Source organism: Sarcophilus harrisii, chromosome 5 (genome assembly GCF_902635505.1).
Source record: "Sarcophilus harrisii chromosome 5, mSarHar1.11, whole genome shotgun sequence".
In the NCBI taxonomy this organism is placed as follows: domain Eukaryota; kingdom Metazoa; phylum Chordata; class Mammalia; order Dasyuromorphia; family Dasyuridae; genus Sarcophilus; species Sarcophilus harrisii.
In genome coordinates, this window is record NC_045430.1 from 175,537,463 (window position 1) to 175,552,536 (window position 15,074).

General features: G+C 36.2%; 1 protein-coding gene across 1 annotated transcript in view; it reads right to left on the reverse strand.

Moving 5' to 3' along the window:
- Nucleotides 1–657: 657 nt before the first annotated feature.
- ZNF800 (zinc finger protein 800) overlaps nt 658–15,074 on the reverse strand; it is a 93,476-nt gene continuing 79,059 nt past the window's right edge. The window contains exon 6 of the mRNA XM_031939001.1: nt 658–4,326. Within this exon, the coding sequence (XP_031794861.1) occupies nt 4,326 (1 nt within the window). The 3' untranslated portion in view covers nt 658–4,325. The remainder of the gene's footprint in view (nt 4,327–15,074) is intronic.

The following is a 15,074-nucleotide window of genomic DNA, read 5'->3' on the forward strand; positions in this document are numbered from 1 at the left end:
AAAGATGTATGTACCATTCTACATTTTGAATCTATCATTTCTCTGTAAGAGGCAGTATGCTTCATCCTCTGGAATCATGGCAGGTTATTGCATTGATAAGAGTTCTTTAAATCTTTCAAAATCGTATCTTTATAATGTTATTATCGTATAATTTGTTTTCTATGTTCTGCTGACTTCACCTGGCATAAATTCATATAAATCTTTCCATGTTTATCTGAAACCATCCACTTCATCATTTTTTACAGTATAACAATCCATTACATTAATATACCATGATTTGTTTAGCCATTCTCCTATGAATGAGTTTTTTGCCATTATAAAAAAAGATATTATAAATATTTCTGTACACATGAATTTTTCCCCCTTATTATGATCTCTTTGTAGGCATAAACAAGCAGTTGTATTACTGTGCAAAAGGAATACACACAGTTTAATAATTTTGAAGGCATAATTCCAAGTTGCTTTCTAGAATGACTGGACCAGTCCATATTCTCACCACCAATCCACTTAATGTATCTGTTTCCCAATAACCCTACGATTATCATTTTCCACTTTTGTCAATTTTGTCAATTTGATAGGTGTGAGACAGCAGCAAGAATTGCTTTATTTAACATTTCTCTAATTATTAATGATTTGGAACACTTTTTTATATATAGCTATTTGTAGTTTAAATTTCTTCCTCTGAAAACTGACTACTCATATACTTTGACCATTTGTCAAATGAGGAATAGCTCTTATTCTTACACTGAATCTGTTCCTTACATAAGAAATGAGATCTTTTATCAGGAAAATATGCTGTTAAATGTTCCTAGCTAAATGCTTCCCTTCTAATTTTGTATGCATTTATTTGTACAAAATTTTTTAAATTTTATATAATCAAAACTGTCCATTTTATTTTTTGTTTCCTGCTAACCTTTGTTTAATAAAGAAGTCTTTCTATATCCATAGATTTGCAAACAAATAATGTTTTCCCTGTTCTTCTGATATTTTTAAGACTGCCTTTTTATATCTAAGTCATACAACTCTTTGAAGCTTATCTTGCCATACATTATAAGATATTGTTCTATACCTAGTTTCTAACAGATTGTTTTCCAGTTTACTTAACAGTTTTTGTTGAATTTTGAGTTCATACCTCAGAAATTGAGATCTTTAGGTTTATCAAAAACTAGGTGACTATGCTCATTTGCTTCTGTATTTTATGCATAAAGTTTTTCCACATGTTATAAGAACAATTAATTTGATTTTTTAAAGTCCATTAGTCCATAAAAGGCCCTTTGCAAAATTAGTGCAACAATAATCTGGGGGGTAGAGCATAATGCTCTATTGAGCTTTATTTATTAAGGGAAAAAAATGTTTGGTTTTCTCATACCAAACACAACAATGTCGGGGTAGAGCATAACACTCTATTGAACTCTATTTATTGAGAGGAAAAAACTGTTTGGTTTTCTCAGTTTCCAAAGGACTTTGAAAATTATTCAAGTTAAAAAGAAAAAAATTTTCAGTGAATACCCAAATCGTCAGCAATAATAAAAAAGATGAAATAAATTCATTTTATAACAGAAATTTCTCCTAGAATTTATAATCAAAAAATTCTTCTTAAAACTCTTCCTATGAATTTTTCTTATGATAGCATTATGATATTATATCATAGCCATATATGAATAAAGAGTTTCATGCCTTATGAAAGAAATAGATACAAATTTTACTCCCATTTGCAACAGCCTATTTGTGTGAAATGAGGTTTTCTTCTATAGCTATTATAAAAGGAAAAATTGATCTCAATTAGAGGTTGAAAAAGTTGTGAGAAACAATATTTTCAATGACCCACATTTTGAGAAGCAGGCCAAAAATTAAACTCATGCATTATATTAACATATTGTTCCTGTGGTTATTATTTTCTGTTATAAAGGTAAAAACTGTAGAGGATTTAATCAAATATCTGTATATTATTTTGTGATCTCAAATTGTGTTTTTCAAAAATTAAAACAAATTTTTAATTTCATTTGAAAAAATACTAGCTAAGAAAATTAATTACAAAGATTGTTTTTTACAAAGTACCTAGGGACACAAAATTTTTTTGTAAAAAAAGTTTGACATTACATAAAGCCACTGCCCCAAAATTGCTATTGTGACTGTGATTATTGTTTCTTACATTTTTAAAAGCCAGAGAGAAAAGCTCTCTTCTAATAATAAACAGGGGGGGAAATCTAACTAAATAAATTCATTGGTATCAGAGTATTTATTAAGATGATAAATCAGATATTTGTCTGCATCAGAGATAGTTTAATATCTAAATTTAAATAGCCTCCAAAATTAATTTGATTTGTATATTATCTTAATTACACATTCCTTTCAGATTAATGGTTGACTTCCTATTTTCTCCATCTATTTTTCACTCTTTAATAATGCTATGCTTGAACAATTGTTTATCTGAATGCCAATAAATTCTGATAATACTACAACTCAATACAGAATCACACATGGAATCATGGTTAAAATTTTCACACTCAGTGTTAATTTATTAAATGTTTAGCAAGGCACTTTTAGCCTGCCAACTCTTAATATCTTTCATTTAATTGCATGCATATATCATAAGGACATATAAGCAGGGGGCTGAGCTTCATGGGGAGAATCTGAGCAGATACTTTTGACAGAATGAAAAAAATGTCTTGTTTTAGTCAAGAACAACTGTAATTCCTAGCCATTATTGCTAGAATGCTAGGAAACTCAGAAATATTTGCAATGTGCTATCTTTCCCTACTTTTTCAAGCTATTTATTTACTTAGGACATAGAATTTTAGAATTTAGAGATCACTTAGTTCAATCAGCTAATTTATAAATGAGGAAACTAAGGGCCCTAATGATTCTCATAGGAGTTCATAAAATTCAGAACAAAGAGGTACTTTCTAGTCCAAGGTCTTCAGTTGGAGAAACTAAGGCCCAGGGACGTTAAGTTCAAGAGTTACTAGGATTCAGAGTAATAGAAAATATTCTAGAACATTTAAACCAACAGTCCTCATTTTACAGATAAGAAAATACATGCCTTTCCTGTGACTTACACAGAGCATACAAGAGACTCAAAGTAAGGTCAGCCGAATGGAGAACAAGCACTTTTTTTACTACTGTACTCTGTGGGACACTATTTGTCCCATAGCCACATACCTGGTGAATGGGAGAGTTCTAAATAGAGTCAAAGTCTTCTCATTCTAAGATGAGAGGGTTTAAAGAATGGTACAGTTTTGTTCCACTAGGACTCATACTTTGCAAAATTTATCAGCTGAAATAAGAATAAATTCTACTCTTTCTTTCCTTCTTCTACTTGTACAATAAGGAAAGTGTATCAGATTTTTGGTGGGTTTTTTTGTTTGTTTTTACACAGATCTACTTATCAAAGACCCAGGGGCCCATTTGAAAATTTCAATTTTCCAGACTATTTGGCCAAAAATCAAGAGATGATTCAATTCAATAATCATGTATTTAAGCAACTACTAAGGCCATAGTACTGTAGTTGATGTATGGACAGAAAAAGATTAAATAAGATATAGTCCCATTCTTACAATCCAGTAAAGGAATGTGATAAATACATAAATGATGACAATTGAGAAGTATGTAGAAATACCAGATGAGCTTCAAAATAGCTGCATCATAAGAAAGGCAATTCTTATTGCAATTAAGATGAAGTTGAAAAGAGTTTCTGAGGTTGACCTTAAGTACACAGGTTAACCTAGATAAATGACTCAAGCCTGATGGTCACTTAGGGTACTGGAGGAGGATTTCCTCCCAGTTATGGAGGAATATGTCTGTAATTCTCTGTCTGCTATTAGGGAGACTGAAACTGGTATATCTGTTGAGTTCTGACTTGTATTGGGCTATGCCATTCAGGTACCCAAATTTAATGTGGTACCAACATGGTAAGCTCCTAGTAAAGGGGCTACACATTGTATAAGGAAAGGTGAGAAATGAAGCCAGTCGGAATTCCAATCTCAATGATGAGTATAGTCTTTGGGAAAAATGCAGGCATTCCTGCACAGATTGATTAAGGAGTTGGAGTGTTCAATGGAGTGATCCACTCCAAATCTAAAGCTCTGCAATTCTAACCTTTCAGTTCAGTGCTGTGACCAGACAATTTAGGGGAAACAGTGGGTTGACTGATGTTATTCTGGCCTCATTTTAGGCTGCTGTGACAGGATCATTCAGTTGTAGGTCCACTGAGTGGTCACCAAGTTCAGATTCATTCAACTTGAAATCTTCAAAACAGCCTCTTCACTTCCACTCTATACATTATCTTATTCCCATGGGGAGGAGCTCCATTCTTCTTCCAGGAATCTAAATAGTACACAGACAAGAATTATACAATGGAATCCAGATAAGGAATAAAAAATTATGAAGAGCAAAAAATACAGACATATACCAAATTTAAAAACATCCCAGCAGATGTTCTTCTCAATATGAGACAATATAATCTACTGCTCCTAGGCCTTCTCTGATATGATTCAAATCAGTCCCAGTTAGGCTAAAGATCCAACTACCACTGTATTCATTTTCAAATCCCATTTTTTCCAGAAACAAGATGTTTTTCAAACTCAACTAGTGTTGTAGTAATACTTTTTCTTTGCCAGAGAAAAATCAGCATTGTTCTGCATTACAATTGCTGTCACTCAAAATTAATTAAGTACTTGATTGCATATAAAATATTATGTAAGAACTTGTTTTAAAAAGAAGATTCTGTCCCCAAGGAAATTATGGAAACATATATGAGGATTCCTGATGAATGAAATGTTAAAGCAAAAATCTGATAGGTTGGGTTAACAAATGAAAAAATTTAGAAACAGAGGAAACAGACAACAATTTCCAATAATCTAAGTCAATTTCAAGTTAATATTTTTGAGTACCAATACCTAATATTTCTGTACCAGTTCATAGTTCATAAAATGCTTTATATATGTTATCACATTGAATAATTTTGAAATTCCTGTGCTTTCTTGATGTTAGTAAGCTGAGGAAGAAATTCCCTTGCAGTTAGAGGTTTAACATTCAGAGTTTTAGTAATATAAAACTCAGAGATTCAGGTCTGGAGTTTATGGAAGAAGGGGTAATAGCTATGCTACATTAGTAAATTATATGCTACATAAGCTAAGACTTAGTCTTAGTCCATCAAGAACAGAAGCTTTTGGAATACTATTGTTTTATAAGAAATGAGTAGGGAGGTAGAGCCAAGATGGTGGAGAGGAGACACATCTTTATCTGAGTTCTCCCTGATGTCCCTCAAATCAACACAAGATCAAGCCTCTGAACTGGTTTGTGGAGTAACAGACCCCACAATATTTGGAGTGTAACAAATTTCCAGAAGAAGATATTTTGGAAGAACTTCAGAAAAAGTTATATTGCAATTGGGCATGGAGGGAGGGGCTGAGCACAGGCCAGAGCAGGAATCCAGGGTGGGTGTGGGTCCCTGTGCACAGGGGAATATAAGAAGAGCAATCTAAAGTAGTGTTGGCTACTCTGTCCCTCTTACAAGCCAGCAGTTCAGCAGATTAGCTATAAGACATCCAACACAAATACAAAAGCAAATATTGAGCCCCTAAACCCCCAGAATTTCAGGACCTGGTCACACCCACCCAGCACGGGAAGTCATTCATCACCAACCCAGTGCAGCCACTGTCCCTTGTAGCATAATCTTGGACAATCTCCCCTTTGCACTAAAAACAAAACTCAACCTTTAAAAGAAAATAAGCAAAAAAGCAAAAAGAACTCTGACCATAGATAGTTTTTATAAAGAAAGAGAACAGATTTCAAATCCTGAGGACACTAAAAGCAGATCCTCTCCAGATGAAGCCCCAAAGGGTAATATGAATTGGTCCCCATCACACAAGGCTCTTTTAGAAGAATTCAAAAAGGATCTTAAAAGAGAGTTAGAAGAAAAATGGAGAAAAGAAATGAGAACTTTGCAAAAGGATTTGGAAAAGGAAACACAGAAATTATCTGAAGAAAACTCCTTAAAAATAGATTTAGCAAATAACTCCTTACAAAATAGACTTGACGAAATGGGAAAAGCATATAACTCCTTACAAAATAGATTTGACAAAATGGAAAAAGAAAACAACCCTTTGAAAAACAAAATTTGTGAAATGGGAAAAAAATCTATTGAATAAAACAACTCATTTAAAACTTCAATTGGCCAAATACAAAAGGAGCTAAAAAAGGTAACTGAAGAAATTAATTCACTAAAAAGTAGAAATGAACAAATGGAAATGAATGACTCAACAAGACATCAAGAATCAGTCAAAAAACAAAAGAAAAAAATAGAAGAAAATGTAAAATACCTCACTGGAAAAATAATTGACCCCAAAATGAAAACTCCAAGGAATATTGTGGCTAAATTTCAGAATTATTGGACAAAGGAAAAAATATTGCAAACAGTCAGAAAGAAACAATTCAAATATTGAGGAGCCACATCAGGATTACCCAGGACCTAGCAGCTTCCACTTTAAAGGATCAAAAGGCCTGCAATCTGATATTCCAAAAGAAATGATGAATAGGTTGATTTTAGAATAACCTGGAAAGACTGACATGAACTGATATTGAGTGAAGGGAGTAGAACAAAGAGAACATTGTACACAGTAACAGCAACATTGTAAGGATGATTAACTTTGATAAACTTTGCTCAGCAATACAATGATCTAAGACAATTCTAAAAAACTCATGGTGGGAAAAATACTATCCACATCCAGAAAAAGAACTATGGATTTTGAATATACATCAAAGCATACTATATCCACTTTTTAATTGTTATTTTCTTTTTCATGATTTTTTCCTGTTGTTCTGATGCTTCTTTCACAACATGATTAATGTAGAAATACGTTTGTGATCGTGCATGCAATAAATAAATAAATAAATGTCAAACAGGAAAAAAAAAATATCCAGAAGCTCTTTTCTTTCATCACCAAGGAAGGAAATGTGAATAAGAATGTTAAAATTAGTTACAGTCAAGACCAACCATTTCCATATATTGCTTGTATAATTAAGGAGCAAAGTATTTAGCATTGTAAAGTGGAAACCTTTACTATGGAGATGCTACTACTCAATATAAAGCCATATCATTATAATCCTTCCCATTAAGAAACATAATTTCTCCTTCCAGCATATCCTGATGGATAGAAAGCTGGCCTTAAAAACAGGAATATTTGGATTCAGTTCTGCCTCTGATTAGTACTGGCTGTGAGATACTGGACAAGTTATTTAACCTTCAATTTGCTCAAGGCAGCTCTCTAAAACAATATTTTGTGGGAAAGATGCTGCCCTGAACTGGCTAAGAGTTTCAACATCTGGGAGTATCTTGTAAAAATAAAATCACAGATCTTATTCTTATTCTTCTCTATTCTTTATCAATTTGTCATGAATCAGATTTCAGTCATCAACATATACATGAATATTTTGGATTTTTTTTTCATTTTTAAAAAAAAAAGTATCTCACAGAGTATATTGTTTTGCCTTCATTCTGAGTATTTTAGACCTTGTATGGATAATATCTCTGGGAGGTAATAAATACATGGTATATACCAAATATCTCAAAAGTATTCATTTCACCATTGTGTTGGCTGCATTAGCACCTGGATACCTTAGAATGAGCCGGAGTCAGGATAAGCAAAAATCCTTGGGCTTTATTCTTGGTCTTTAGAGGTAGAAGTAAATTGGATGGACACAAAATCTCCATGATGTCCTTCTTCCTTGTCTATTGCCAAAGTGATCCTGGCTAGTCTTACTCCATCCCCTCGTCCATCCTACAATTCTCTGTATACACCAATTATTGAGCCAGCACAGGATAGTGGGAAGGGCTATTTTCCAAGCATATGCTTATAGAGTATTGTCCAATCAGTAATTAGCCTTAAGTGCTCGATTGTCTGACCTCAGTGCATCAACTCAAGAGTTTCAGCCCTTTACATACCATGGTTGCCCATCTCACTTCCCTACCTTACCTCTATGATTGATGACGTTGGGTTAAGATTAAAACAAACTTCAGAGATACCTAAATGGTTGTAGAGTCAGAAATCTAACCAAAATAATAAAAATTCTACTTTAAAAACATTAGGGAGAGGTAGAATTGCATCTCTCCTGACTTGGGCTGAAAGGACAACTTAAAGTATTATAGCAATAACATATCTTTATACTACAACTACCATTAGTAGTATGTGACCTGAAGACAGGAAGATTTCATCTTCATGAGTTCAAACCTAGTTTCCCATACTTAGTAGCTGTGTTATCTTGGGCAAGGCACTTAATCCAGTTCAGTTTCCTCATTGGTAAAATGAGGAAATGGCAAACCACTCTGGGGTCTCTGTCAAGAACATTCCAAATGGGTTCATGAAGAGACAGGCAATATTGAACAAGTTTCAAGATACTTGCTATATACCTTTAGCAGAGCTCCTTAAGGATGAGGGCTTTCAGTTTTAATTTCTATATCCCCAGTGCCTTATTCCCATTAAGTGCTTAAGAAATATTTTTTTTAAAAAAAGATATTTATTGAAATAAATTGAATTGAATTGAACTGATCTGAATTGAAAACAAAACTGAATGCCTCCCTCAAGTTGAATAAATGTAAATCCTTACCCTAAATTTTGGAATTCTGGAATAAGGAGATATAGAAATTGCAGCAAGTTTGTATATGCAGAAAGTTCATCTTTCTTTATTCCATAAAACCTTGCATATAAGTGTGGCAATACAGTGTGACAGAAAGAGTACCTAATTTTGATGCCCAAGTTTGGCCTTGCAGAAGAGATGAAAAACGCCCCTACTTTCCTTGAAGAGGTAGGGAACTCCAACTTTCTAGAGACATGAATAGATGTTCTTTTAGTCTGATATTGAGGATTGTAATTGTAAGAAGGGGACAGACCACTACAAATTATGAGAGCACAGTAAAATTTGTGGGATGCCTCAAATGATTTATTTTTTTAAACTATCCTAAACATACTCATAAAGTTCAGTATAAATCATGACTCTCTTGTCCCCAAGCAAGAGGCATTAGTCACTGACATGATAAAGAGATAACACAATCTCATCTATTTTGTCTTTGCATCCCCTGGGTCTAGTATACAGTAAGTTGTTCTCTGTGTGTGTGTGTCTCTGTCTCTGTCTTTCTCTCTCTCTCTGTGTCTCTCTTCTTTTTCTCTTCTTTCTCTTCTATTTCTCTCTCCTCTTTCTCTCTCTCTTTCACTCTTTCTCTCCTTTCTCTTCTCTTTCTCTATCTCCTTTCTCTCTCTTTCTCTCTATCTCTCTCTGTCGCTGGTTCTATGTGTGTGTGTATTTTCCTGTCTCTCTCTGTCTGTGTCTTTGTCTCTGTCTCTTTCTGTTGTGTATGTGTGTCTGTGTCTGTGTGTGTGTGCCTCTTTCTCCTCTTTCTCTCTTTCCCTCTCTCTCTCTCTCTCTCTCTCGCTCTCGCTCTCGCTCTCTTGCTCTCGCTCTCTCTCGCTCTTTCTGGCTCTGTGTGTGTGTGTATTTATTTCCCTGCCTCTCTGTCTCTGTCTCTATCTTTCTATCTGTGTGTGTCTATCTGTCTCTCTGGGTTACTCTGTCTCTGTGTCTGTTTCTCTCTTCTGTTCCTCTCTGTCTCTGTCTCTCTGTTTCTGTTTCTGTCTCTGTCTCTCTCGTCCCTGTCTCTTGTCTGTCTGTGTCTTTTGCATTCTCTTTTCTCCTCCTCTCTCTCAAATGCCTTCCAAAGAAACTTGCCTTTAATGTTAGATGATTGTGGCCTACTTATCTCTACAAATTAGCACCAAAAAAAATCACAGAAAGTTATAGCTGACAGGTTGTGCATTTTTCATTCCTGAGTTCTGCTATCTAAAAACCTTATAATCTGTGTTTCCATGCACATATTGGAAAAATCTTCATGAACCAAGAAGAGCTTCTAGCTCTCTGAAATTACAGGTAATAATGAAACTTGAAAGTCCAATTTCTCTCCCAGGCTGGTTTCTGGGGAATGCATTTCAGCAAAGATTAAGCCTCACTGTGTGAAGCAGACATAAACTGGGAGGCAATGAATGAAGCCCAGACAACAAAGTAGTACTGGGTCGAGGAGACAGGGACTGAGCTTTTTATAAAGTGAAAGGCTATCATCAGAGCAGGACTACTTATGTCAGGAGGAGCTGAGAGAGAGAAAGCTCTGAGAGAGAGATGAAGACAGAGCATAAGCCTTCATTTCCAAAACTGACAGTGTGGATCCCCCCTTAGTGAGAAAATGGCCAAGGGGTCATGGTTCACCTGCTGTCTGATCTCCAGAAAGCACACAGCGACTGTGTCCTTTGCTTAGCCACTGTCGTTGAATGTAGTGTCCAACCTCCTGATGGCCGTCCTTGCACAACCCACATACTGATTCCTCAATATGAGCCTGCCCATTCTCAACAACCCTAAATACACATGCTGTTGCACCAACCACTTCCCAGAATCTCAATGGTTCTGCTGCATTTTATCATGGATTTGGGACAATGTTTAAAGTGAAAAACCACATTACTAATATTTATATAGCAGTTACTGTGATGCCAGGGATTTGCTAAGAACCTTATAATTATTCCTCATTTGATCATCACAACAGCCCTGGAAGGGAAGTGCTATTATAATCCCCATTTTACAGATGAGGAAACTGAGGCAGACATTTAATGTGCCCAAGGTCACACAGCTACTTAAGTATTAGGGTCAGATTTGAAATCAGGTCTTCCTGACTCCAGGTCCTCCAGGTCCTATCTAGTAGATAGGCATATCTACTATATCACTTAGGTAGCAAAAAAAAATAAATAAAGGGAAGGGGGGGATTCCATGATTCAGTAAATAAGTATGCATTGGGCACTTAGTCTATCCAAAGCACTGTACTTCAAGTTGAGGGGAGGGGAGAAGCAAAAGGAAAAATAGTCTTTGCCCTCAAGGATCTTCTACTTTATTGGGGGATACATTTTATGCTTTGTGTTTGAGGTCCTTCTTTCTCTTCTATCCTGTGTTCTTGTCTCAGTTTCCCAGTAATACAGCACAAAGAATATTCTCAATTATACAAATGTTATTCTTGGACATCTTTGAAAATGATCTGATGATCAAAGCTTGACCCCAGTGATGAGGTGATTAAATGCATCTCCCCTCCCTTTCCTTTCATGGATGGTCTGGGGCTGACCATAGGTGCCTAGTGTTATTTTATTAGATGTAATCAATATCTTGCTGGTTTTTGCTAAACTTTCATTTTTGCTTTCATTGTCATTGCACAAACATTGGGATGTTAAAAAAAAAAAAAAGTTTGTAGACATCATTTGACCAGAGTTTCACAGGAATTTTGCCACCCTGATTCTTCTAGCTGTTCCAGAGTCAACAGTAGAAAGAGGGGGCCTTCTATATTCCCTTCATTCCTCTTACCAAAAGTTCTACTTACTAGTCTTGTAACATCTGAGATGAAGATGCAGAAAGATGTCCATCATCTTTTTTAGCCCTAGGTTATACAATATTATTTCAACTCTGTTCTATACAATTATAGGACATAATTCTGTCTTTCACAATGTAATATTTATTTATTTGTTTGTTTGTTTCCTGAGACAATTGGGGTTAAATGACTTGCCCAGGTTCACACAGCTAGGAAGTGTTAAGTGTCTGAAGCTAGATTTGAACTCAGGTCCTCCTGACTTCAGGGCTGGTGCTCTATCCACTGCACTAACTAGCTGCCCCCACCATGTAATACTGATCCTTTCTTCTCCATGTCATGATGATTTGGCAAATGCAATGAGCTCTTGGGGAAGGGGAGGAAAGAATAAGTATCTGTTAGATGATTACTATGTGTCAGGCCCTGGACTAAGTACTTTACAAATATTTTCTCACTTAATCCTCACAACAACCCTGGGAGGTAAGTGCCTAATCACATGCCCAAGGTCACCCACCAGAGAGACAACCTGGGCAGTCTTTGTACTAATGACTACAAAGCATACAGAGACATTCTGTAACTGGTTCTGGTGAACTAACCCTGTGTGGAAGAGAGGCTCTTTGATTAGCTTGAGACCAGGCCAGCTGGGAGAGTTTCAAAAGGAAGAGAGAGTGATCCTCAGGAACCTGGGAGTCAGAGCCAGGTTTCATGACCAATGCTGTTTCAATGTCCTAAAGAACAAGGAGAAATCTTTGGGGATGACCTTTAGGTCTCTGGCCCAGTGGCTCACCCAGCAGTTGTGCCACATCTAGACACAGACTTATTGGGACCAGTGCTATGTAGGAACTTGGCTAAATTTTGAACCTTCTCTCCCATAAACTGAAGTGGGTGTTATTGGGGAGAGTAAACTCCCGAAGTGTTGGGGTGGTAGAAAAGTTTGAATGTTTGTTCTAATTAAATCTTGGCTATAAATATTCCTTTGTTAAAACTAATCAATGTTAAGAGGTTAGATGGAACTAGATAAGTTCCTAACAATTGGGGGACCCCAGCTGTGGAAGTTCAAGCCCATGGCAACAGAAATTAGATTACCCCTAAAGCTCTGAGGAAAGATGTACAGATATGGCCAGCATGGTTCTGGAAAAGAGTCAGAATAAACTTTGTGCTACAACCATGTTTCAGTAACTGATACTCCTAGGCTTTCTATGCTTTATCTTTGTACCTCTGTCTCCAATGTAGGCTAAGACTTTCAACTTTGTAATCGACTTAATTCTTTGATTACTTTCCTGAACCAATAGGAAGGTTTAGAGAGCTGCTATATTGTCATCTCGGAGGATCTTGAGGATTTCTTCTGATGTCTTCACCTTCCTTGGGAGATTTTGACTCAGTTTCTCTTTTTTGTTTGTATTTTTGTCTTTTGAACTTGTTCTCTTCTTCAAATTTTGATCCATTTCTTCTCAGTCAGCCTTTGCCTGTCTTTATCAATCACTATGCTGATTTTTCCATTGGTATACTTCTTGAAAGATCCTTTCCCTTCTGAGGAACTGCTCTATTGTGCCTGTCCCCCAGTCCTCTGCTATCTAAGACCACCAGGTTATTGAGGAGATCTATCTACTTTTTTCAGAGACTGAAGGTGACCATTTGGGACACTGCTATCAGGAAACACTAGTCAAAGTAGTCGGACCTTTTCTCTGCCTTTAGCATTCTGTTCTGGATTTCTACTACTATACTACTAGGTACCTAAGATGGGAAGAATAATGAGCCTAAAGTCAGAAAGACCTGAGTTGAAATATGACCTTACTTACTTAGTAACTATGTGACCTTGAGCAAATAACTTAATCTAATTTCAGTCTGCCTCAGTTTCCCCAGTGTAAAATGGGGCTCATAAAAGCAGGTTGTTGTGAAGATAAAATAAAATATGAATTGTAAATCACTCAGCATAATTTCTGACATAATAAGTACTATATAAATGTTTATTATTATTTTATTATCTGTAAAGTGCTTAGCACAGTATCTGGCATATAATATGCAATATATAAATACAAGCTATTATTATTATCTCAATCCCATCCCTAGCCATCCCACCCCCCACCTTTCATTCTGCCCTTCTCAGAATTGCTTTCCATAAATTTATTTCATGAGTGACTTTATTCAGTTCCCTAGGTTAGTCCCTAGGGACTGATCTTGAAAGAATGCGGGAAGGTGTTCCATTATTCTGCTAGGAGACAGCACTCCTTGAAACCCTAGAAATTAGTTCTGTTCTTTTTCTTCTCCACTTTTCTCTTTTTTATAGCTGCTGATTGCCTCTTCACCTCATTTGAACGTCATTCCTAGTGCTTGGGCCTAGGAAGGCCAGAAGGGCTTCCACTTGCCCAGATAGTGACACTAATCCTAGGACACTAAAAAGGGCTGAATAGCAAGGTCCTTGTTGCAGCTTCAGGGGTGTTTCAGGATTCCCCACAGCTATCTGAGCAGTGGTCTGGGAGAGGTTTGGGGCCAAAGGCAGGAATGCTGGCAGATGAATCTTTGGCTATTAAGTGATTGGGTAATTAAGAATTACCGTGTAGGGACTTCCTTCCCTTTTCATCAATCAGTCATCATTGAGTTTGGGTTACGCAACTTGGTGCTATTTGATGTGAGGGTGGGATGAACATAGCAGAGCTGAATCCCAGTCACCTCTGACTCTTCTCTCCTCCCAGATTTCCTTTCCACAAGTTTGTCTCAAGAAGCATTTCTAAATTCTTGTAGTGGACTGAGAATTGGTCCCACAAATGCCATCTAGCCAAATGTCTAAAAATTGGGGAAATGCAGGCATCAATTCATTAATATTCCCTATTTAAATCTTACTGAAAAGTGACCTCAGACTTTCAAATAAAGTGATTTCTCCCTCTAGTGGTTGTTACAGAAAGGAAGAGTCAATGATAGTCAGTCACTTCCTCAAATGCTTAGAGAACAGAAAAGCAAGCAGGGACGACAATTAGGAGACAGAGCTGGGGAGGTATAAAAATAGCATGAATTAGAGTTGTGACAGTAAGCATGGTAAAAAAAAAAAAAGGGTACAGATGAAAAAATGGAAGTACTGATAAGATATGACAATTTCTTAGCTATGGGAAGGAGTTATGAATGGATGGCTAGTTCCCCAACTGATAAGTAGTCAAAGGTTATGAATAGGTTGTTTTCTAAGGAACAAAGCCAAGCTATTGATCACCATATAAGTCACTCCAAATCACGAATAATAAGAGAAATGTAAAACAACTTCTCTGTTCTATCTCACCCATCAAATTGGCAAAGTTGACAAAAAAGGAAAATGACACATTAGAAGAGCTGCAAGGAAACACATTTATTAACGCCTTATTGGTAGAGCTATGAATTAGTCCAGCAGCAATTTAGAAATATACTCCAATATTTCCTAAAGTGTACATATTCTTTGATTAGTAATACTATTATTAGGCCTAGAAAAGAGAATAAGAGAGAGACAGAGGAACACAGATAGAGACAGAGAGAGATACAGAGACAAAGAGAGACAGAGAGAGAAAGAGAGAGAGAGAGAGAGAGAGAGAAAGAGAGAGAGAGAGAGAGAGGAGAAAGAGAATGACAGAGACAGAGAGACAGAAAGAGAGAAGAGGAAGGGAAGGAGGGAGAAAGAGAGAGAGAGAAAGAGAGCCTATAAACACACACACACACACACACA